Raw genomic sequence first — 27,272 nt, 5'->3', positions numbered from 1 at the left:
AGTTTAAAACTTTGACAATACCTGTTTACGAGTTTTTATCACCGCCAGTTGTTGTTATCATTTCAAATGGATATTTTTCGGTGAGTGTCGTATCAAATAATAACAATTCTTTTACGTTTCGGCCTACTGGATAATTTCAGCCATCATCAGAAAAAATGAATTTAGATAAAAAATATTAAAAAAAAAACTTTAAATCAACACAATAACTCGACCAACCAAATCCGTTCAAAAAATTATATGAACTCGGCCAAACTCTTAAGGTTATAACTTACTGAAAAAGGCATTATTCTGGATACTTTGAAATATACATCTCCTTTCTCAGTGGAAATGTATATTTGACATGTTGCACAATATTATGGTTTTCAACAATTTGAACAACTTTTTTGTATATGCCAAGTTTCTAAATCGTATACTTAAAAAGATTAAAAAAAACTTATAATTAATGTTTCTTTTAAATGCTCAAAACTTTATTGATTTTCATGCGATCTAGAGGATGTCTTCGACAGAATTTCTGAAAACAATAAGGCCCTCAACTTTTGTGAAGATATCAAGTTTTTAAATTAATTATTTTAAGAATTTTTTTTATTTCCCTTCCAAATGTAAAAATCACTTTGACCAAAGTTCATAAAAATATATAAGAATGTTGTTAAGACATCAAATGTCTATCGTTTATCGTTCGTCCACAATCAATTTTTATCGCTTTTTAGGCCCATTAACCCTTGTGTACTGTGGTCTCAAATCAAATCATCACCGCAGACATTCACCTCTTATGCTAATGGCGTTGAATTAAAGAGAACTCATGATTGAAGTCAAGGCTTAATTTAGAGTGTGCCGGCTTTTTTAATGAGGGATAATATAATGGCTATGTACATATCGAAAAAATGTTCCTAGATTATGAGCTTTATCGTTTATTTTTGGGTATCACATTTTAAAACTTTCCTTAACAACTTTAAAGTTTATTCTCAAATGATCATTGTTGATCTTTTAATTTTTTTTTTTCAATATATTTACTATTCATTTCCGTTCTATCAGATCTGAAGCTTTTCAGGATTTGTTTTGTAATTTTCATTATTATTCTTCGATTTAACCTATTCATTCATTTGTTTGAAAAACACATTTCAGTATAAATATATCACCTTCCAAATTCAATTCCCACCGCTTTATCTGCGAAGTGATAATATTCAATAAGGCGTGACCGCATTATCTGATAGCTTATTTTTGTTTTTTTTTCTTCTCCCATCCTCCACAGATTACGCTTCCTGCAATCTTCATCACCGTCGTCGTGTCGACGACAAAACAACGAAAGAACACGCGTCAACCCACCAAAACCGAAAACAGCAACGCTAAGCAATACCAAAACCGAAATCAGGCAGCAAGCAACAGCAATAATAACTTGTATTCGTTCATCCAGTCAGTCAGTCAGTGGCAGCATCCAAAACTTCCACAATACACCGTCGTCAGCAGAAAAGGGGCCACCGAATCGCATCCAGAATGTTAATCAGACTTTCGTCAACGTCTTCGTCGGCGTCTTTGCAGCAAAAATTGAGTCCGGTTTCAGTGGCAGCAGCTTTTCTCGGAATCAACGAAAATGCCCGGAGGAAGGTCAACATGAGGAAGCGTTTTGACGTCGTCGTGGGATGCCGGAAAGGGCGCGCCGGAAGTGAAACTTTGGCCCAGGGTTTTTCGTCCAGGTTGGATGCTGACCAGCCGTAAGGTTTTCCTAGCCAGGTGCGTCTGAACTTGGTCCAGAGTTTGGCGGAATCAAACGAATTAATCATCCGGCGACTACTGGCACAGGCAGAGGGAGGCAATTTAATTTCCCGGGCTGTTTGTCGTGTGACAAAAATCAACTGGACCCACCTTGGAAGGAATCTTTTCCCCACTGAATGATTTATCACTTTTTGTGGGGCTGATGAGACAAACTTCCAACACCTGCTCGAGAGAAGGGAAAAGGTCGTAGAAAGTCGTAGGATAGTAAAAAAAATCTCAAAACGAAAGTCTTGCTGCACCGGGTTTCATTTCTTGACTCAGCAAAAACTGAGAAAAGGGACCATCGAACAATCTCCGGAGACGAGATCGTGATTAAATACATGCGACATAGCGGAACAACAACAGAAGGTAAACAGAAATAGGCCGTCATAAAAATCTAATCAACAAAGCTTCTCCCTAGAGGGTCGGCCCCAAGAAAACTGGTAGAAAGGAAGAAAGCCACGAAACAAAATCAGGCCGACAGCGAAGACAACTGAACGACGACCCTAAAGAAACAAATCATACACTCACAGCAGCGATTCGAGCAGGAAAGAAAAAGAAAGAAAAAACATTGCTGGTCCGTTAGTTTTTTTTTTATATCTCTGGAGCCACCAGCAGAGTCAAGCACGTGTTCAAATCTCGAAGCAAAAATCTTGGTAGAATAGCCATCATCATTTGTGAAGACTGCAAGTTACCGCCAGTAAATGAAGAAGCGCAATCACGAAAGCACCAGGATCGTAAAAAAAAGAGTGTCCAACGCATCTCCAGGACACCAGTACCAGAAAGCAGGAGCAGAGCACAAATTGCCACTCATACTCGGAAGGGCTAACTCCAACCAGAAACAATAAAACAACACAAACAACACCGACAGCCGAGAGTACACATTTGCTAAAAAAAAAAAAGAAACTAAACCGTTACAGCAGAAGCAACACAAGAAGAGAAAAAATCAGTAGACCCTCCCCCAAACCAAAGCAAAATGAATCTTATGAACATGGACTCGGAGAATCGGGTAGTGCTGAACGTCGGGGGAATTCGGCACGAAACCTACAAGGCGACGCTGAAGAAGATTCCGGCCACCCGGCTGAGTCGGCTAACCGAAGCCCTCGGCAATTACGATCCGGTCCTGAACGAGTACTTCTTCGACCGGCACCCGGGGGTGTTTGCCCAGGTGCTCAACTACTATCGGTAAGTGATTACCTCATATGTGATTTTGGCGAAGAAATTTGTGCAAACACACACCCCGAAGAATCGGAGTCCTCCAGAGTCAACTTTTTCTCAACTCACTCGCTGTTGAGGAAGATATTTTTGGGTGTGTATTTTCTCTCTCTCGAGAAACTTTATTGAAGTGTAAAAGCGCGTGACTGGAATCTCAAAGTTCATGAATTGATTGGTAACCGAAGTGGACTTTTTTGTTTGGTTTATTGACCAATTTCCTGGGAGCCTCTTTTATAGTTCATCTGAAAACGGGAAAATTTGTAAAGATTAGTTCCAATGAATCCCATCTGCCAGTAAAATCCAAGAGAGAGTGTGAGATGAAATTTGTATTTGATCATCTTGTTCTAATTTTTTTTCCGAAAATCTTATTCAATGTTACAGTTATCTTAACGTTGATAGTTGCATAATTCTTTCTTGAAATAACCTTCATATATAATGTCAGAAAAAAAAACAAAAAAATAATTTCTAGCTCGGGTTCTTTTCCAAATATATAACTTTTTTGCACTTTAAAAACGTGCAGAATGAGTTCTTGACTCTTGCAGTCAAATAAAGTCTTCTCGGGCTCAAAGAACAAACTTTGCTCGGATATTTGATACAAAATTTGAAAACAGTCCGGCTTGGCCCGGGTTGCCCGAATTTTCTTGGATTCATTTACTTTTTTAGGCAAATAAAAAATATAACAAATTGTGTTGAAAATTGGTTTTTTAATGCCATCAAAACGAAATTTTTGGTTTCTTGGAAGCTTAAAAACCAGGGGGATGGCATTCTTATTCTTTGTCATTCAATTTGACAACCATCAAAATTTCGGGCCTACGATTTTGTGAGCCCATAACGAGCCTGACATTTGGCTGTCAAGGAACCGGACTTAATGTCAAATCTTAGAGAATAATGAATCATTGCACACTTACACAACAATGGTTCTGGTTCCTTATTGGTTGAAAATTTGACTTATTCAACTTTGAACTACTTTGAGATGAAAACACCATAAACCTCTCTTCCGATGGAAATTTTTGCTCGAAAGAAGAATCAGGTTACCAACCCCCTGCTAAAAAACGATCTTAAATCTTTCAATGAGTTTGTTTTTTAAATTTTTTCTTGATTTTTGATGGATAATTTATGGGTTTTGACAAAAACATTTCGGATATTGCCCGAATTTTCAGTTGTCAATTTTGAAACCAAATGCCCGGATTTTGCAGGTTTTTATATGAAATTGCTTTGATTTGTTCAGCTCGGCTACGTGCTAAAACAATTTTGGCAATCGAAATGTGAGCGACGTATTCCTGGCAATCCTGTAACAATTTTTGTTACCATCAAGTGCTACTAATATTTAAAGAACAAAAGGAAAGGATTCATTGCACTTGGCAAAATTAGAATTTTCTCTCATACTACTATGAACATGATCTATAGAGAATTATGATAAGACCGCTGCAAGGTTGTAGTGAATGATTAAAAAAAAAGATTACTTTGAATGAAATTCGTTAGATTTTGCACGACATTTTACGTGATCAAATCATAAACTTGATTGGTGCTCAAAAAGATATTCAAAGCGTTTCATAGCGTTTCGGACTGAGAATGAAATTGATAAAATTGAAAAAAGCCCCTTCGCAATGCCAATGCCCCCGTTTGTTAACAGAACTTCAACAAATACATTTCATGAAATTATATGAAATGCTAGCAAGCAAAACTTGCCATTTTCAATCAATTGTCATTGAATTCAATTTCAAAATTTGTCTTGGAAATCATAATCTTTTACTCATATTGACAAAAAAAAATCTGTAGAATGGAATAGACAAAAGTAAAAAAAATGCATCAATGAGCTAATTTCAAAGGTCAACATATGAATTATCAATTTAATCTTTTATTTTACACTTATATTAATTAACACAAAAGTCATCGGAAAAATGACAAATATTACAAAAAAAAAATGACAAAAATCTGTCAAATGTGATTAAAATATGTCAAAAACATGAGAATAATCTGAAAAGTGGGTAAAAGTAAGACAAAAATATATTGAATTTTTTTTAAAATATGACAAATACGACTAAAAAATAAGACAAAGTTATGATAAAAAATTGACAATAAAATTTAAATAAAAACTACAAAGAAAGCAAAAATGTTTGAAACTCGGTTTCCTGGTGTACACGGATTTTCAAATTACGTTCCAAAAGATCTTATCAATATGAGAAAAAGTCACTACAGGGTAAACAAAAACCGAAGTGGGAGTTAAAAGTGATGAAACAAAAAAAATATGTGTTCGGTAGAAAATCAGTACAAAGCTGACTTTAAAAACCATCTGAAACAAAATAATTCGCTTGAAATCTTTTTCCTCCCAAAGTACATTTTTTTTTTGATCCCATAGTGAATTTTTTCTTGACTCGTCAAGATCTTTCGAACCGTCTAATACCCATTCGTGAAAACCGGAAAACCAAATTGTCCATCCTTCGAAAATTTTACAAAACTCTGACAAAATTTTAACAAAACTCTTACAATCTAACATCTTACAAAAGGGATGAAAATATGACAGAGTGATGACTAAACAATGACAGAAATGACAAAATTTGGAATTAAAATGCAAGAAATATTACAAAACTATGTCAAAAATATTACAAATTGGACAAAAAATTAAGATGAATATGGAAAAATTATAACAAATATCATAAAATTTTAACTGAAAAAATGTGACAAAAATATTACATAACTATTACGAAATCATGACAAAACTAAAAAAAATGAGAAAAATAAGACCAACAAAAAATTAAAAAAAACCTAACTAATGTGATTAAATAAGGTAGAAACAAATTTTCATTTTTTTTGTCACTCCCGTTTTGATTATACTAAAATTCCAGAAGGGGGAAAATAAAGTTTTAGGTATTTAAAAAAAATGGATAAACTCAAATGGATACATTCAAACAATTGCAAAAGCGAAAGTCAAACTGTAGGGAATGGGAATTGTATAACCTTTTGTATTCGAGATTTTTTCAGTTTTCGATCTGAAATAACTCGATTTTTCGATGTTGTGCAAATAAGGTTGTGAGCAAGCTTTTGTGGAATTTGTTCCAATTTATTGAAAATTTGGATTTTATTATTTTCCCCTCGTGATGTTTCAACACCAAGTGACAAAAGAAGGATTTCAAATTTGTTCCGATTATGACAATATATTACAAAAAAGATGAAAACATAACAAATATGGCAAAACTATAATAAGTTGACACAAAAAATATACAAAACATTGTTGAAAATATGAAAAAATTATAATAAAAAGATGACATGTGTTTAAAATACATATTACATCACTTTTTTTGACAAAACTTTGACGAAAGCTGTTTAAAATAAAAACTAAAACAAAATTTAAATAAATGTCATTTTTTGTCATTTTTAAAGTTCTGTGCTATTTGTTATTCCTATGTTTTTTTGATTTCATAACCTTTCTATCCCAAGTATTGTCAAATTTTTATGTTTTAGTAATATTTTTATTTGACTTGACATAATTTTATAATATTTTTGTTTTTCTTTGTCTGAATTTTTATAAAATTTTATTGATAATGTTATATCTGCAAAATATTTATGCCAAATGACACTTTTCATGTTTTTGACAAATTTCTATTAGATTTATTATATTTTTCATTATCTGGTCGCATATTGTTTTAAAATATGAATTTACCTCATATTTTCAATTATGTTTATATTTTTTTCTTTATATTCACCATATTGTTTTCATTTGATTGAACAATTTTCATTGCTTTTTTCTTATATCTTTGTTATGTTTTTGTTATCGATTTTTCAAATTATATTGTTAGATTTGTATCAAAACTTTATAAAAATTTTATCGTATTCGTCATATTTGTCATGTTTTTCTATATTTTTGTCGAAAAATTTTCATATTCTGATGACATGTTTCAAATTTTCAAATTAGTTTAATTGTCATAGTTCAGTCGGATTGCAATTTTTAGTAATAAACAACATTTGGAAGTTAAGCAGAAGACATCATCTTGTCTCTCAAGATGGCGTCAAACAATGAAATTCAAATTTTGTTTGTTGAGCCATTTTATCCAATACCTATATTCCATGTTGTAGAGTTATTATGCGATTTCCTGTCATTTCAAGCATATTAAAGTTTAACGGAAGCGATTATTTTGAATGTCAATTTGAACATAACGAATTCAAACTTCTATCCGTTAAGTACCTTCGCCCAATGCACGATAACATTCTTGAAATGTTTTGCAATAAGGAAATAAAAAAACAAAAAAAATTGATTTTTTGAAAGTGTTAGACCCCATCACCCCCCCCCCCCCCCCCCCCCCTCCCTTAAGTGTAATCAGTCGTGACAATTTTTTTTAATTCATAATATACGCGTTTCCAATGCAAACGAAATGATTGTGCACTGTTTCCTTCTGAATCCATTATTTTGAAATCGAAACGTCACCAAACGTGCTAATTTATCGAAAATTTGTTATGGTTTGAGTGGCAAAAAAGATTAGATTCAGTCAAGGGTTCCATCTTAAAGATTTTTTTGCCGGTAGTTTTGTAGAAGAAACTATCATGTTTGGGAAGAATCAGGTCCAGTGATAAAAAAGCCAGAGTTTTCGTGACAAAAATCTCTTGTTTTCGCTTGTTTTGAAAGTCTTTGGTTTGAATAATTCGCATTCTATAAAAAATTTGAAAATAAGTACAAACTTCTTCGTTTAACTAGCTTATCATATATGTATGTAGATATTGAGATTGTTTGGTTTGAATCAAATTGAACAAAAATAAACAACATAAGTCTCAAATGTACTACCGTTCATAATTGTATAGAAATTGGAAGAACGCGAACTGTCACTTCGACTTTGAACATCCATAACTTTTTACTCTGATGATATTTTATGATCAAATTTTCAGCGTAAGATAGATCAACTATCACACTATTATGTCACAAAATTTGAGCTTTCTTTGTGTGGCCTGAGATACAGAAGTTCTACGAAAATTGGACTTTTTGGACTCTTACCATTCAAACTTTAATATCTCAGAAATTACGCAACACATTTTATTAAAATTTTGCGGAGTGATTGTTGAAACATTAAGTTAGCATGTCTGAAGTTTTTGAAAAATTCTATCGGTGGGATCAAAAGTTACGCGAGGGCATGAACCAAAAAATGCGATTTCTATAGAAATTTGGACGATTCATGAGAACAATATGTTTTCCATCCACAAATCAGTCAAAAAATGTCTGCCAAAAGCAATAAAGAAAAGAAAAAATAGAATAAATGATCCATTTGTGTTTTGAAGTCAGAATCTCACGATATTACTTCGAATTTTTGGTACAATTAGATTTACTGGCTGTAGAACATGAGATATGATTTCCTTATGGAAACATTCGTCCAAAATTCTATAGAAATTGCATTTTTTGGTTCATGCTTGAAATATTGTACCTCGCGTAACTTTTGATCTCTTCGCTAGAACTTTTCAAAAACTTCAGACATGCTTACTTAATGTTTCAACAATCTCTCTGCAAAATTTCAATGAAATGCGTAACGTAGTTTCTGAGATATTGCAAATCCAATGGTTAAAGTCCAAAAAGTCCGATTTTCGAAGAACTTCTGTATCTCAGGCCACACAAACTATAGAAAGCTCAAATTTTGTGACATAATAGTGTGATAGTTGATCTATCTTACGCAGAAAATTTAATCAAAATATAAAATGTGGAAATATAAGACTTTTGAAAAGTTTTAGAACTAATTCTGTATAGAGAAAGTTGATATTGTTTTAGAGCTTTTATCGAGGTACATACATATTTTACCACATTGTTGCATAACATGTGCACCTCAGTTAAAATTTGACTTAATTTTAAAACCAACCATAGATATGCTGCATGTCAAGATTCAACTGAACATTGATTGTTTCTTCGCAAAGATTAGAACATTCAAAATATAATTGAAAATTATCGGCAAAAATGTGAATTTTGCAATGATTTAAAATATTTGGTAGATCATTGATATACAATGTGAAAAAAATAAACCCAGTATAGAACCTTGGGGCACACCTGATGTAATTGGCGAGAGTGATGAGTACAGTTGGTTATAAAAAAATGACTGGAATCGATCAGATAGATATATTCTTTTTAAATTTAATCGCAGAAATTAAAACCCCCAAATTATTTGATAGCCTTTTGACTGTAGAATTTTGCTTTGAAAAAATCCAATTAAATAAGAATGGCCGATCAACGTCGACTCATCAACTTCAATGCTTCTGTCATCAAACACGCTTATCATTGCGGCTTTAATGCTGTGATTTTTACGGTATCTAGATTGAGAATCACTAATCAGCTTATTTTCGATTAGATAACTTCTGATTAGTTTCTTTAAAACTTTTTCAAAAACTAATTGATTGGACGGGAACTAATTGGACGCCAGATTTCAATAGTATTCAATGTTGCCTCATTTTTTTAATTGGAAAGGTTTTCGATTTTTTCCAACTACTTGGATATTTATTCGTTGTTATAATTTTATTGAGAAGATAGGTTAAAGGTTGTATGATGCTAAGCAATTTTTTGTTTTGATCAATATCAAAGGAATATCTTCCAACCCAACAGCATTCGAATCTATTTTAGAAACACTTAAAATGACATCTTTTCGTGAATGATATGAAAAACAATTCCAACTTGATTGTAAGCCCATCAAATCAATGTTGTCATTAGAATTAAAAGAATTTTAAAAAGTTTCGTTCATCTCTTCGGCTGAAAAATTGTTAAAAGGTTGTTCAGTAGATTTGCTTATTTAATTGAGATTTCCTTAATCTTTGCCACAGAACTTTTAAGGATAGTTTTGAATCAAGAAATCTTTCATAGGATCTTTTCTTTGCAGTTTTTACAAGAATACTAACTCTTGAAAAGACAATGAGTAATTTTGTAAAGTTTGAAATGCTCATTACTAAGAGATATTTTCCACTGATTGAATGCTCAATTTCTGTTTACAATAACTTGGGCAATAGAAACGCCAAAGCATGAGTAATGACCTTGAGAGGAAGAAAATTTTCTTGGAGGATATTTCAAAAAGGTTGTTCAAAGTCAGATTGAGGTAACCTGTTAAAATATTTGTGTCGTCAACGAAAAAAATTAATCCCAATCAATTAAATAAACTTCCCTGTTCAGAAGATGAATATTAGTTCTGTTGTAGTCTCTGAAGAAATGAAATTTATTAAATTTTTCTTTATTTATATTTAAAGAAGGTCATGACGAGATAATGCTGGAAAACCAATTTGATTAAATCTATAAACGCTTGAATATTCCAATACCATGAAAGAATGTGGGTTCGTTTTCCAAACTGGTAGCATTATGTAACGTTAGAATGTATCGAACATTTCTAGTCTTAATAGATTGATTGTTCAAAAAATTAGTATTGAAATCGCCAAGTAAAAAGATTTTTTTTATACTGCGATGAATAAACCGAAAAAAAATGCAGTGTCACAAGTCTCAACATTCATTATTAGGAGGGTTAAAGAATTCCCCAATCCAAAACATTTAAGAACCAGAATACATTATAAGTAGTATGTACTCCCCAGGAGTTTGATTAACAACATTATTTGATTTATGTATAACTGAAGCTTGCAGTCACTGTTTATTTTATTATTATTATGAGCAGAATATATAATAAAAACTTGCAAACGAAAGCAACCAAATACCATATGCATAACTATCTTGCAGCAGTTCTTAAATTATCTCCCTCTTGAACTTTTCTGCCCTTGCAGCCCTTAACGTGTGCATACATTTTTTGCTCTTTATTGTTTTGATTTCAGCTGCAGAACCATCGGCGTATTTTTTTTTTGCTTGGAAAAGATTCCTGCCATTCTCCCGAGAGTTGAAAATAATGATGCCGAAAGAAAAATCCATTAAAAAATAAAAATGAAATCTGCGGGAACAAAGCCAAAACATAGCTTCTAGCGTTGAACAACATAAATTTGTTAGGAAATAAGTGGCCTTTTTCACTATTTTCAACTGCACATGTTGTTTTAGGGATTTTTGTCTGTATTTTGGAAGCTTTTTAATGTTTATAGATGCATTTCACCTAACAAAGTAAATCTTTCGCGTCTTTACTTTATGATTTAAAACTAACAAAAACGAAATTCATACAAACGTTTTAAACTTTCTTAGCCTACTACAAATATTTACAAAAATTTAAACAAATCGATGCCTTTTAAGAATTGGATTATTTTGTCTTCTTGTTGTTTTTCGATTTTCAGGATGATGTCAACCTTATTACAAAGTTTCAAAAGTTGTCTCTTTCGGAGACTTTGTGCTATAAATTTTCGTCTTAAAATCACTAAATTTGCCATGTGATAAAAAGTCATCGTTGAATTTCACCATCAGATCTTTCTCCTAAAGTTTAAATGAAGAAAAGTCAAAACCGATCAATTGAGCAAATCAATCAACCCTAGCGGAAAAGGTCGATTTTGCTTCATTTTTCCCCAGCCTTTACCAATTTAAAATTAACTACACTGTAAAGATGTTCTCGCTTTCAGAAGCATCAAGGGAAAGGAAATCCTAGCGGGTTTGTAATTCTTTCCTTTTCACATTCTTGGGATACGGCAGTTAATCCTTTCGGGAATTCTATCCCAAAATCTGGGGAACGCTTCGCGACAAAAATTAGCTCTTTTTTCCTTCTAATTAATCTCCATTTTACGCATGGTTACACCGAGGGTTTGATGTTTTTAATGGTAGAACCGTTAACGCTGTCGTTAAAAAACATAATGAAGATGGAAAATTCTCTACGATAGAATGCGTAAAAATTTCCTACAAAAAATAAATGTTTTTTTAGTTATGATCTTCAAAAAAATGCACAAAAAATTGGAAATTCTTTTAGATTAAATGAAAAAAATGGAATCAATTTTCATTGTTTAATTTTAAAATGATTAAATGACCCTAAATTTAAAAAAAAATACAAAAAGCTTTCAGTAGTCTATTTATCAAAACTTGAATTGTGTTTTGCTCCAGAATGTACTACAACATGTTTCCTCAACTTTGAAATATTTAATTCATGTTGACGGCTTTGAAGTAGTTCGAGATTGGTATTCTAGTATTATGCCGTAAGCTGACTGAAGCAAATCTCGCTTCTGTCCGTAAGCTAATTCCGGGGCAGAATTCGTCAACCTTTTCCATTCATTGCTCGTTGCCCCGTGCGCTGAATGGGGTAAACTTGTGATTATGTACCGGTGGCATGCTTTCATACGATTTGGATGGATGGAATTCTCACAAAGCCTCAATGGAATGATGGATTGTTTGCCCCCTGAAGGCAACTCGAAGATTGATTACCCCGACATTGGCCGATTGTCTATCTCGATCGGTGTTTGAGTGCTCTCTTTTCCGAAATTCCTAGGATTGTTTAAATCTGTCAACTTGAAATCCGGAGATAAATTACAGCTTCCAGGGTAGGGAAAGTGGAGGACAGAATTGTTTTTTTTCTGATTGTTTTAATCCGATTAAATTCAAATTTGAATTTGGATCTTAAAAAAAAAATAAAGAAAAAGGGACCCATTCTACTTTTTAATTGAGCCTAGAGTAAGAAACAAGGGTGTAGTGTTCAATATAGGTTAAATCTTAACATTGCAGACCAAATACGAGATTTTCGATATTTTACTTGCCGCGAATGAACTACTCTTAAAAGAAAATCTTAGACGTTATTAATTTTATATCAAAACTTTATTCTACAAAATTTTTATTCATTTTGTCATACAATGAAGAGAAAATTCATTCCATCGCTGACGACAACTTCATGTCAGGCGATAGTTTCAAGATCTCGGGACATTTCCATGAACCCATCAAAACCTCTCAGCTTTTTTCCTCATCACCAACTCAACCAATCATCAACTCCGAATTGGGAAAACAACATGAACACTAACGTGGACCGTTGCCAATATTCATTTGAATTGATAATATTTGCTTTCCGCTTCAATTCTGCCGTCCTTCCTTATCGATTGGCCACTAGTCTTCACATTTCATTCTCCGTTAAAAAAATGTGGAAGGATTCGGATGAAAAAAATGGATTTCCATGCTAAGGTAGCTGCATTTAAAAAAATCTGAAGATTTTTTTTCTTTTGGACACGAATATAATTTTTAAATTTTTTTCATAATATTTCTTTTTCCGTCTACGAGTCCACACTAGCAAAATTTTCTGAACATGAAGGGTTTGGGAAAAAATATTCCTTCCAAAAAAAGCGAGCAATAAACAATCAGATACCCAAAACTTGAAGCATCATCATGGAAAACATAAAAAATGAGAAATCAAAATAACCACAACCGGTGAAAGTTGAAAATTCACGCGATGCAATTTGTCGAAGTGCACTACAGACAAGACACCAAAAACTAATATACATATAGATTTGCTTCTTTCAGCTTTCATTCGAATCGACATGTTTCGTGACCGAAGTTACTCTGATTTTTTTTGGACTGAAACTTTTTTAGAATCAAACTACATAACTGGTTGACGTTAAATTGAAGCTTCCAATTGTTGCTTCCATTCAGGATTTCTAGCACATGTTTTGGTAAATTTTTTTCAGCGAACTGCTATTTGAAATCTAGTTGAACGATTCAATTCTCACTTCATTTGAAAAAAAAATCTATGAAAGAAATCTAAAATTAACAAAAAATATTACAAAAATGACAAAAATGACAAAAATGACAAAAATGACAAAAATGACAAAAATGACAAAAATGACAAAAATGACAAAAATGACAAAAATGACAAAAATGACAAAAATGACAAAAATGACAAAAATGACAAAAATGACAAAAATGACAAAAATGACAAAAATGACAAAAATGACAAAAATGACAAAAATGACAAAAATGACAAAAATGACAAAAATGACAAAAATGACAAAAATGACAAAAATGACAAAAATGACAAAAATGACAAAAATGACAAAAATGACAAAAATGACAAAAATGACAAAAATGACAAAAATGACAAAAATGACAAAAATGACAAAAATGACAAAAATGACAAAAATGACAAAAATGACAAAAATGACAAAAATGACAAAAATGACAAAAATGACAAAAATGACAAAAATTACAAAAATTACAAAAATGACAAAAATGACAAAAATGACAAAAATGACAAAAATTACAAAAATTACAAAAATGACAAAAATGACAAAAATGACAAAAATGACAAAAATGACAAAAATGACAAAAATGACAAAAATGACAAAAATGACAAAAATGACAAAAATGACAAAAATGACAAAAATGACAAAAATGACAAAAATGACAAAAATGACAAAAATGACAAAAATGACAAAAATGACAAAAATGACAAAAATGACAAAAATGACAAAAATGACAAAAATGACAAAAATGACAAAAATGACAAAAATGACAAAAATGACAAAAATGACAAAAATGACAAAAATGACAAAAATGACAAAAATGACAAAAATGACAAAAATGACAAAAATGACAAAAATGACAAAAATGACAAAAATGACAAAAATGACAAAAATGACAAAAATGACAAAAATGACAAAAATGACAAAAATGACAAAAATGACAAAAATGACAAAAATGACAAAAATGACAAAAATGACAAAAATGACAAAAATGACAAAAATGACAAAAATGACAAAAATGACAAAAATGACAAAAATGACAAAAATGACAAAAATGACAAAAATGACAAAAATGACAAAAATGACAAAAATGACAAAAATGACAAAAATGACAAAAATGACAAAAATGACAAAAATGACAAAAATGACAAAAATGACAAAAATGACAAAAATGACAAAAATGACAAAAATGACAAAAATGACAAAAATGACAAAAATGACAAAAATGACAAAAATGACAAAAATGTTAAAAATGACAAAAATGACAAAAATGACAAAAATGACAAAAATGACAAAAATGACAAAAATGACAAAAATGACAAAAATGACAAAAATGACAAAAATGACAAAAATGACAAAAATGACAAAAATGACAAAAATGACAAAAATGACAAAAATGACAAAAATGACAAAAATGACAAAAATGACAAAAATGACAAAAATGACAAAAATGACAAAAATGACCAAAATGACAAAAATGACAAAAATGACCAAAATGACAAAAATGACAAAAATGACAAAAATGACAAAAATGACAAAAATGACAAAAATGACAAAAATTACAAAAATTACAAAAATTACAAAAATTACAAAAATGACAAAAATGACAAAAATGACAAAAATGACAAAAATGACAAAAATGACAAAAATGACAAAAATGACAAAAACGACAAAAACGACAAAAATGACAAAAATGACAAAAATGACAAAAATGACAAAAATGACAAAAATTACAAAAATGACAAAAATGACAAAAATGACAAAAATGACAAAAATGACAAAAATGACAAAAATGACAAAAATGACAAAAATGACAAAAATGACAAAAATGACAAAAATGACAAAAATGACAAAAATGACAAAAATGACAAAAATGACAAAAATGACAAAAATGACAAAAATGACAAAAATGACAAAAATGACAAAAATGACAAAAATGACAAAAATGACAAAAATGACAAAAATGACAAAAATGACAAAAATGACAAAAATGACAAAAATGACAAAAATGACAAAAATGACGAAAATGACCAAAATGACCAAAATGACAAAAATGACAAAAATGACAAAAAAATACTCGTAAAAGTTTTTCATCAGCTGTTATCCTGTAAAACAATCAGCGTTGAAGAAAATAACGACAAACAGTGATTTCTATTTGCTCAACGATAGTGCATTTTGACATTTTGACCTTTTTATGTGAACCAAATTTATCAATACAAAATGCATGGATCTAAGTAGCTTTTTATATCTCCTGAATCCTTACCATCTGATTCACTTCCTTCTTAATTTTTATTTTCAATAAGGTTAATTATAATTTTTAAATTTAGATTCTTATCTTGAACAAAAAAACCCTCTTTGTAATTTTATTTAAAAAAAAAACCCTGAAAAATCACGAACTTGGGATGGCAATACCGAGCCATTTTTATAAAACCGGTATTCGGTATTTTATTTTCGTCAAAAACGGCAAAATCGTCTCGATTTTTTTAAAGGATATGTGCAAAATAAAGGTCTAAACTAAGTTTAGGCTGAATAATATCTAAACTGACTCATGAAGAAGTTCATTCCATGTGAAGTGATTGAAGGGAAGAATTTATTTTCAATTCAAGAGAGCTCCCAAAAAGTTACAAGCAAGATGGGCATCCATATAAAAAAATATTTAAACCCAAAAGCAAACCCAAATCAAAATCCAATCTGTTAAAAAATATTTTTCAACTTATTCCTCGCAAATGAGTTTAACTCATCTACTTGGTTTTACTTAGCCTTGTGGGCTTATTCATTATCATTGATCAAACAGGAAATAAAAGGTGTGCTTCATCAAATTTCATCACTTTGCAAACGCTTTTAAAAATCGTTCCTTCGGTATTGTATGTATTGTTGTTCATGTTTTTTTTCTCAATTTGAAATGATGCAAAAAAATAAAGTCACGACGCAAATTTCTTTGACGCAAACTTCAAAAAATATTCAACACTTTAAACGGGTCGTTGGAAATCTACTTGGAGTCATCCTGCAACTGTGAGTTTTGTGTAGGATAAGTGTTCCTACTATTTCAATCGTTTCAATACGTATTTTGATCTTCTGTTTGAAAACTGTACAGGAGACTTTTGTGTAAATATTTAAATCGGCAGATCCACTATGGAAAAATGAAGTATTTCACACAGCGATCGAATATTCGCTCTTAATTCATAACTGTGACAAACCTCGCGACTGGGAGTACGAGGAAATGCCAGACTATTAAAATTCGATCTCTTAAAACAAGAACTGAATAATATAGAGTGGTCAAGCATATTGAAGAATGAAGGAAATGTCGATACAGCAGTAGAAACATTTTATAACATAATTCTTAATCTCATAATCAGTTATGTGCCTTTAAAATTAAAAAGACGGTCCTACAGCTCTAAACACCCTGTCTGGTAAAACAAAGATTTGAAAAACTTACAAAATAGGAAGCAAAAAGCTCATAAAGTCTACAGAAGTGATAGAAGTGTTACAAATCATCAAAATTATATAAATTTATGCAACCAGCTTAATTCATGTGCAAAAAGTTCTTTTGAAAAATACAATCAGAAAATTGAAAAAGAAATTTAACAAAACCCAAAAGCGTTCTTTGGCAATGCTAAAACGCAGATGAAAAATTCAAACTTTCCTACTCAATTGACACTTGACGGAAGCATTGGAAATAATCCACTGGAAATTTCTAACTTATTTGCAACTTTTTTTTCAAGAAGTGTACACTTCTTTCACTTAGGTTGACCGAGATAGAGGATACTTTTCAGTCATTCCAGATCTAGCGTGCGACATTCAGGTCAATGAAATTGATTACAATAATGTTTCCGAAGTACTTAGAAAACTTGATGCTTCCAAAGGAGCAGGGCCTGATGGACTTCCCAATGTTTCCTTAAAAACTTGGCGGCCGAATTGACAGAGCATCTTCTGATTCTTTTTAATATGTCATTAAATTATAGAAAAGTTCCCAAATTTTGGAAAAAATCTTTTTTAGTTCCGATTTTCAAGTCTGGAAGAAAAATCAGATGTACGAAATTATAGAGGAATAGCTATTTTGTTTTGCATCCCAAAACTCTTTGAATCAATTATAAATGAAAAAAATTATCAACAAGTAAAAAATATTATAACGAGTAAACAACATGGTTTCTTCAAAGGACGCACTACAGCATCAAATCTTCTCGAATTCGTTAGAGACCTTCAAATTAAAAAAAAATGGCTTTCATCCAAATCTTCTCTCCTGGTTACAATCATATTTAACTGATCGAACACAAATCGTTAGTTTCCAAAACGAATTATCCAAATCTGTAACTGTGACCTCTGGTGTGCCTCAGGGGTCTCATTTAGGACCTCTCCTTTTCATACTGTTCGTTAACGACATTTCCTTTATTCTAAAACGGATTGAATACCTAATATACACCGATGATATTAAACTATTTCTGAGAATAAAAACAACCGAAAATGTTGAAACATTTCAAAACGAAATCAATGTTTTCTTTGAATGGTGCTACAAAAGTTTACTTCAATTGAATGTGAAAAAAATGCAACTCTATATCATTTAGCAGAAGACAAAGTCACCCTATCATTGAAACAAAATTAGGCAATAAACAAGTACAAAAATGAAAAATTGTAAGGGATCTCGGCATCATACGGCTTCATTCAAAACTCACGTTTGTAGAACATCAGAACAATATCATCAATAAAGCAAATTGCATGCTAGGATTTGTAAAACGTTTCAGCAAACACTTTCAAGATCCTTACACCATAAAATCACTTTATATATCCTATGTTCGTTCGATATTGGAGTATTGTAGCGTCATATGGAATCCTTATTCAAATATTCACAAGCAACGTCTCGAATCAGTTCAAAAACAATTTTTGTTATATGCGCTACGTAAAATAAATTGGACCACTTTTCCTCTGTCATCGTATGAATCTCGTTGTAAGCTTATGCATATAGAACCTCCCAGTTAACGCAGAGAATTTTCCCAAATTTCATTTTTAAATGATGTTGTTACACAAAGAATAGACAGTCCAGAATTACTTTCAAAATTAAATTTTTACGCACCCTCCCGTCCATTAATAAATAAACATTTGTTCTACATTAAACTTTACGACAAAGACTATGCAAAACATCAACCTATCAATCAAATGATGCACAAATACAATTTACAAAATGAAATTATAGACGTAGCGATGAACAAAACACAATTAAAAAAGGCATTCAAAAACAACTTCATAGAACAACAAATCAATAGCTTACATTAGTTTTAAGTAGTTTTAAGTATTGTAGTCTACATAGTTTGACTTAATAAATAAATAAATAAATAAATATTTCCATACAGTGTGATTTCGCCTAATTTTGATGTTATTTTCCATTTATCGAAACATGTGAATTATAGCTATACACACAGTTTGGTTCTTTATCTCGGAGGAATATGAACAAAGATCTGCTCATTATTATTTGATCTTTGATTATTGCTCATTATATTATTATAGCTCATTATTGATAAATTGCTTATACGGAGGTATTAGTACTTTATGGGTCTCAATCATTATGGGTAGCAAAATATACCGATTCGGGATAAGTTTAATGGATGAACTTCTTCTTTAAATTGTAACTGGAACCAACAACTGCTAGAACTTCAATAATTTTGATGAGAAATTTTTTTAGCAACAACAAAATTACCATTGGAAGAGACAATTTTAATCACATTTTAAAATGTTAAAATGTTACACAGATGTATTCCAAAAACTTAGGTTTTTTTCGGAAATCTACAGAAAAATTTCATTCATAAGACAGCAAAACTAAGTTATGAGAAATTTTGGGGAAAAACAAAGAATTCGCGGCACAAATTGTACGAACATAGAATAATACTGCCGGATGATTTTTTTTATCTGTGATTGTTTGATTGTTTGATGTGTTTTTATTTAAAATCGGCTTATTTTTGGATACGCAGATAGCTCGGAAATTTGAAGGTTTCGAAACATATATAGAGATTTATTGTCATAATTTCTTTCTTAACTACAAATGAACGATTCATTTTGAGGTGTTAAGACAAAAATTGCTATATGAAATGGGCTGCTAAATGATACATTTTACAGTTTTTTTTTAAATAATGACAGTACTTTGAATCAATGTTTGTGCTGATTTACGTTTTGTCATGTCGGAATTACCTTTTAATTTGATTTTTTTTAAATGAACCATGGATTTTGGTATGCTTTATTGAAATATCAGTTAAAAATAAAAGCAAAGTTATGTGCATTTGAATTATGGTTTAAATTAAGGAAAAAATCATTTTATTCAAAACATAAAGTTCAGTCCTTTTTCCGAATTGATAAATAAACATGACTACATTTGTATAAAACAAAAACGTGTTTTTGAGTTTCTTTTCCATGATGGCGAATAACAATATTATTAATTATTTATTAATTAATAACTGCTCTCGGTGTCTCTGAGAGAAAATTCTATTTAACGAAAATATGCATCGCACCATCTGAAAGCTGGGAATTTTCTCTTTCATCTGTGCACAAATTTAAAAAATCGATCAGGGGTCGAATCCTTTTTTTTAAATTTTCTAGCCTGTAAATGGTTTTTTCCAAAGACAAAATCATACTATGTAGTTACTGTTAAAACGCTTGTCTTATCTTTAGCGTTATTTTAACTCCATAGGACAATGACATGACCTCTTGAAAAATTTTCTGACTAGAATTTTGCCCAAGATATCAAAGTTTTTTTTTGTTTCGATTATAGTCGTTTTACCATCTTTATGGCATTCGCGACTTACCAAGATATCAAAGTGATACCAATTAAGAGAAAAGAGTTATATTATCGCCAACAGAGAGATTATTATTTCATTTGAAAAGTCTAATTAAACTCTCATCACTGGCTGTACCGAGATAGGATATAGTATCTTAACGAAATATTGATTGTTTGTTGAGAGTTTAGATGGTTATTTTTTTTCCTTAAAAATCAAACTTAAACATACATTTTATTTATTTATTAAGTCTTTGACTGCTGTCAAACAGACCGAGTGTTAAAATTAACTTATGTTTAAATTAAAGTTACGTTAAAGCTAGGGAACGTCACGGATTTAAACATTGATTTTGATACATTGAAGTCAAACAAGTATGACACATCGTTGAAGACCTGACAACATCGATTAAGTGGGTGGTTTTGTCCAAAAACTGTTCTGCTTCTAGGTAGCCAGAAGGTGGTTTGGTTGCGCAAACGACGTGCTGGGGCGTGCAAACTCAAGCTTTGGAGCAATTGTGGACAGTCAACAGTGTTCGTCAGGATATCGTATACAAACATTCGCTGCAAATATGTTCTTCTTTGACTCAGAGACGATATAGACCAGGGGTGAGCAACCCGCGGCCCGCGGGCCGCATGTGGCTCGCGAGACCCTTTTGTGCGGCCCGCGAAGCTTTTCTCAAATGTTTATGCCTTAACTCTTTTCTACAATGGATAGTTAGAAAATTTTCAGATTGTTTACTTTATACTGGCATTTTAAGCGTTCTTTGTGTTCTATACAAGGCTTAAATGCAATATTGTTTATTGGCATAACGTAATATTGGAGTGTTTTTTTTTATTCAGTATCCTTTTTTCCTTATTATCTAACTCCTACCACTTTGAGATCAAAATCCATTAAAGTGAGTCGGAAGAACAGCCAAAAATGGGAACCTACACATGATCAAAGGAATTTCGAAGCCGGTTTGGTGAAGTCATTACAAAAAATAAAGTTAAATGATAAAAAATATGCTCAGCAGATATTTTTTTTTTTAATTATTCTATCTATTTCGGAAAAAGCTTGTTCTGTTAGCACTTAAATACTGGCTAAAAAATTAAACCAAAAACATGTGATATAATTTTGATTTCTGAATATTGACGAAAATTACGTAAATTGAATATTAAAGCCTGGGTGAACGATTTTTAGATAGTTTATCAACATGAATCAGCCGGCATCACCCACAAAAATAACTTTGACGATTATCTGTGATGCTTTTTTCATAAATTTGATAGAACATTTATCACAAACATCGAAAAATTGAGTTATTTCACTTATAATGTGCTATCCACATTACCAGAGTCAAAATATAGCTTTAGAAATCCTATCGCAATGATATCTAAATAAGATTAAAAATGAAAAAAATGTGGATAAAAATTCTAAAATCAACAATGTACTTTTGAAGATAGTTGCTTAAAAATTTGTGAAGTTGAAAATTTTTCTGTGATTTCGACAACCTTGCTCAACATATGAATGCAAAGAAGCAATACAGGACTTCAATTTTAAAAATGGGGTTTTTCACATGTGTAGGAAAAAAATCTAGGCTTTGAGGACAAGTTTTAATTGTGGAAAAAAAATAGAAAGTCAAATAGCGATTCATCGTCCAGCGATAAGAATACTGTGATTTATTTAAAAATATATTTTTCACACTCTTAGTTATTACTGTGATAATCTCCAGAAATTTTTTAAATGGAAGTGATGATGAATAATATCTTCAGTTTAAACAAGAATGTTGTAAGAACGAATGTTCACCATTTGGTACTATTAAAAAATTGAGAGAATTTAAAAATGATTAAGATTTAGCAGGGTACTTTTTCGATATCGGGTACCTATTTTAAAGCCTTGTTGAATTACTGTTTTTGAACACGTAAATTCGTTTTATGTTTCCTTTTTCAGTTTTGTTTTGCCAAATTTTGTAATTATGAAAAACAATGTGAAGCTCTGATAATTTTTACAAAAAAAAATATTTTAAATGCGGCCCGCCGACAAGATTTCAAATTTGAATTGACCCGTTGGTTCAAAAGGTTGCTCACCCCTGATATAGACAGAAGTGCGCACCTTTGTGGCTTAGGCGGTAGCGTTACGGGGTCTCGCCAGGGCAGTCGACGCAGTGCATAACGACATAAATTGGAGCATAAATAAGAGATTCATTATTATTTTCTGGCTTTCTGACTTTCTGATTTTCTGATTTTTGGACTTGGTTGACTGGTCTTAAAATCATCGGTTTTTTTGCTAGTTTTTTTTTTTTTATTTTTGCATTTGTTGAAATTAACGAAAATAATAATTTTCTTCAAATTCCTTGAAAGAAATTGAAAAACGCGGGTTTTTGTGTGGTATTTTTTCTATATGAACACTCAGGGCCGTAGGAAGAGCGGCCTCATGGGGGGGGGGGGGGTTTGGTGAACAATTTTTTTTATGATACATTTGCTCCAAAAATACACGAATTAAAAAAAACAATTCAAAAAAATCATTTTTTAATCACTTTTTACTTAACCACTTTTAAGTTTTTTTACATTACAAATTTAATGTTTTACATAGAAAATTTGGAATATACATCCGAAAATCTGTAAAATTGTAAATTGGATTTGTATAACGAATCCTTGATTAACATTTAAGAGAACATACTTTCATCAATGGTTAAAATCTTTGAATTTGCTCTAAAATCTAGTCAATTGAGTTTATTTGATTTGAACAATAAACAAGTTTTTATAAGAAAGCCATATATTTGTTTGAAAAAAATATTTTTAATTCAAATCAAATAAGCCAAATCTACCAAACTCTCGAGCAAATTCCAAGATTTTAACCATAAATGAAAACAAATTAAATTTTCGAAACTAAAATGAATGTATTGAAGTCTTGATCCAAATTCAAGTTTTGGTTTGAAACTTGAAACTTGATAAAATTGCAATTAAAATATTATTTAATTTTTTTTTTTAACAGAATATTACATGTTTCTTTATCCGCAAAATGAATTCCTTAAGAAAAAAAAATGAGGATGTTTTTTCAGGTTCAGAATTCAGGTTCAAAACTCAAATAAAGAATTAATATTCAAATTTCAGATTAAGCTCATGAAAGAGTTAAAATTATCAAGATTACTGACAATGAAATTTTAATTTTGGACCTTTTTTCGAGTTTCAATACGATTTCTGAAATGTAAAAAAAACGATTTCTGAATTAAGATTCCAGGTCAATGTTTCGATATGAGCCAAGAATTGAAATTTATTCCAGAGCCCTCAACCATCAATCTAGTATTTTATATTTGATGATTGAAATATGAATTTTGAATGAAGAATCTTATTTTAAGATTTCAATGGATCGCCATTTTGAAGATTTGACTCTGCAAAAGAATGACGTTTAAGAACTTCCGATCTGAATATGAAACAAAAACTCTGGATGATTTCTAAAGCTATGATAATTTAGAGTCCGGCTGGGCAGTTCATTTTAGTGATTCCTAGGATTCAGATATACAAAATTTTACAGCGTTGTGTTGGTAATGAAAAGAACTACCATACCAATTTTTTTAGATGTCTAAGTTTAAGGTTTAAGTGATTTGTAAAAATCACGATTAAAAAGGACATGTTAAAAATATTTTTGCACAATCACTTCCTCAGCAAACATTTTTGTAGATATATTTCTCAACAACTTTGTTATACGTTTCATATACATTATAGAAAGATCGTATGAAACTCGAAAAAACAGCATTTACCTACCAAAGTGGAGGCAATATACATACATATTTTGAACTTCTGGCTAAAGCGATAAGATTATACGATTTGGACGATATAGAACACCATATTCATACATACTGAAAAAATGCAAGAAAGCACCGGTTTTTTTTCTCTCAACGCATGCGAACCGTTGCCAGCTACAATATTTGCTGCCTCTGTCATTGGGCAATTCTTGCAAAAACACCATCTGATTTTTAACAATCTGGTTGCACTTCTGGTCGCAGAGAGAACAACAAAGCTGTTCTCTCACTTGATCCACGCGGGAGAAAGCAAAGGAACGAAATCGTCTTCAAAATCTGCAAACATGGCGGACTTTTTATCATATCCGATTTAAACCATTTAGTACGACTTCGAGTAACAATTTTTACGACCTTTTACTTGCATTAGCTGGAATTACGATTCCCAGTAACGTTTTTTATGACTTGAGTTATCATTTTTTATGCGATTTCATGTTTGCTGGGTCGGAAATCTTTAGCTACAAAACTTATGAGCTTTTGATTTTTCTTAAATATTTTTTGGCTCAAATAGATAAGAAGTATAAGGAGAGTCGCTAGAATGTTCACATTTTTCGATCAAACGAAAAGTTTATGAAACAGCCCGGTTCTAAATATTGTGTTTTTTTTATATTCGGAAAATAATTATTTGAATGCATATGGGTTTAAAAAATTAGGTTTCATCACGTTCACCGTGGTTAACGCGCCGTTGTACTGAAGCGGAGATTACAGGTTCAAGTCCTGCCGGTGAGCCGTTGTATCTTTTTCGAAAAATTCATGATATTTACGGCTTATGTTCTTTCGTTCTTTGATAGCTTATGTTTCTTTAATTCTTTCCATCACCTACGAAAATGTCAAGATGTTTATAAAATTTTCATGAAATGTAGAAGCCATATTTTTATCAGAATAAAACTTCATGAATGCTCTTTATTTCAGATTTTTCTGATTACATTTATGTTTATAGATTGATTTTTAATATAAATAAGTCATGCTGAAAATTTCAACGATCTTCTATCAATAAATTAGTCCGGATACTATTTCTGGTCTTGGTACAATCAGTGATGAGAAGTTTTATTAGATTTTTCAAATAAGATAATAATCAAAAAGAATCACGCTCAAGGTAAGACAAGTGTTTTAACAGTTATTAGTATGATTTTGTTTTTGAAAAAAAAAATCATTACGAAGATTACAAAATCTTTAAAAAATTGTTCTAGTCACACCAATGGATTATTTCAAATTTTGGCTCAAACAAAAGGTGAAAGCCCCAGCTTTCGAATGATGCAAAAATTAGCTTCGACTATTTTCGATCAATAAAATTGTTCTATCAGAGACACCGTGCGGGTAGTCTCGTGATTTTTTTCTCAAAATCATCTAAAGTTAGAAAACCTACAGAAACGAGAAAGGTTTTGGATTGGGACTCACGAAGATTTATTAATATCCGATAAGAAAATTTCTGGAATTTGTTACTCTGAAGATAGCAACAGGATCATCTACTTTTTCCGATTCAGCTACTTGTTAAGCTTTTTCTCGGGATTCATGTGTTTTGTACACCAATCAAATGTACTAGAAACAAATTTCGTGTCGAAACCCTTTTTTTTGTTCTGAAAACCGATAGGTACCGATTTATCAATCCTTTCCGTTTTTTTCTTCCGCAGGACGGGCAAGCTCCATTACCCAACCGATGTCTGTGGACCACTGTTCGAGGAGGAGCTCTCGTTTTGGGGCTTAGACTCCAACCAGGTAGAGCCGTGCTGCTGGATGACGTACACCCAGGTGAGTAGAGTTTATCAATGGTGGCTTCCTAGGCCTACACATATCCTAGTTTACCTTTTTCTCGAATTGGAATTTTTCCTTTTTTTTGTTTGTATGTGTGCTGTTCTTTGATAGTATTCATACTACGGTTATAAATTAAAAATTGGCAGAAGCCTTTATCAATTGCGATAAAAGTTTTTGCCATGTTAACATGAGTTTTTCACTAGCTGACACATACTAAGCACTTTTTTAGTAAAAGGTTCACATGAACTTTTTTTTCTAAACAAAGCAGAAAAACCAATTTCTTGTGAAATGTTTCTGGAATTTTTCAAATCCTTGAATCAAATGTTATGTCATTTTCGCCACTAAGCATTTCTACTTTTCATTGAGATATTTTCAATTTGCAAACAACCCATTTTCCAACCTAGAAAATGGCAGAGGACATTCTCTCCGGTTTCCGTTCAAGAATTTCCTACCACAGAACGACATCTTTCGACTAGCTTACGTGAGAGCTTGCCGGTGTCGTCATTTGGCTCATGCCTCATTGCCGGGTGGAATGCCGAAGAATGCCAAGTACCCTCCACCAGAAGCCGGTAGAAGACAGCGAGAAATGATGCGGTTCTGGAAAAGTTTTGCAAAAGTTCATGACCCAGTAAAGGTGCCGCACTAATTTCCACCGGATGTCGTCTGGTTTTCATTGAAATGTTCCAGCATCCGAGAGAAATAAGAACAGTTGAAAAGGATATTCATTGAAATTGAAGTTTTAATGGCATTTTGCGAGCATGAAAGTTTAGATAAGACTTGTCAATGATTTTCAACATCATCAATGACGTTATTTCCTCAATTGCTTCTGCATTGTTGTTGGTCAAACTGACACAAACTACACTTTTTACGATCAAGAATTTCGCCCAGAATGCCAACGATTTTCAGGACAACCACATCATCTTGTCATGTCACAATTTGTTAACGACCAAGTAAAAAAGCGTCATGTCATTGTGGGATGCTCCAAAATGAGTGTTGACTTTTTTACGAAAATGAATTTCCTGAGTGAGATAACGTCCTCTGGTAGTCTTAAACATTTTTGTTATACATGTTGATTAGCTGGAAAAATATAAAATGTCACATGGCTGTCGTGTATCCAAGAAAAATGTTTTCACCCCTGTCGGAAAAGAATCCAGTTCGGTAAAATATTTGCACCATTAAATACTTTTCCGGCTCAGAAACCCAGTTCTAGGCTAATGTAAAAGTAGATTTAGCAGCTCATCTTCCCCAAATGATGCTACTAATCGCACTAATTTAGAGTATCCGTCCTACTTAATCTGTTTTTCTCTTTTCCATTTTCCCCACCCTCTCTCTCTTTTTTTCCATTTTCCAGCATCGCAATACGCAGGAAACGTTGGCTGTTTTAGATAGGCTAGATTTAGATACGGAAAAACCTACCGACGAAGAGGTAGCGAAAAAGTTCG

The 27,272-nt window shown here is 31.7% G+C and overlaps 1 protein-coding gene across 2 annotated transcripts in view; it reads left to right on the top strand.

Annotated features, from left to right (window-relative positions):
- Positions 1-1,248: 1,248 nt before the first annotated feature.
- The window catches only part of LOC129746509 (potassium voltage-gated channel protein Shaw-like), a 97,249-nt gene continuing 71,225 nt past the window's right edge, over positions 1,249-27,272 (top strand). For both annotated transcript variants that reach the window (XR_008737312.1, XM_055740184.1), the window contains exons 1-3: positions 1,249-2,934; positions 25,710-25,827; positions 27,182-27,272. The exon at positions 27,182-27,272 is cut by the window's right edge and continues 104 nt beyond it. Coding sequence is in view for 1 of the 2 variants with exons in the window: in XM_055740184.1 (XP_055596159.1) it covers positions 2,726-2,934; positions 25,710-25,827; positions 27,182-27,272 (418 nt within the window). In the remaining variant the exon portion in view is untranslated. The remainder of the gene's footprint in view (positions 2,935-25,709; positions 25,828-27,181) is intronic.

Source organism: Uranotaenia lowii, chromosome 2, assembly GCF_029784155.1.
Source record: "Uranotaenia lowii strain MFRU-FL chromosome 2, ASM2978415v1, whole genome shotgun sequence".
NCBI lineage: Eukaryota > Metazoa > Arthropoda > Insecta > Diptera > Culicidae > Uranotaenia > Uranotaenia lowii.
This window is presented reverse-complemented; position numbering and strand designations above follow the sequence as displayed.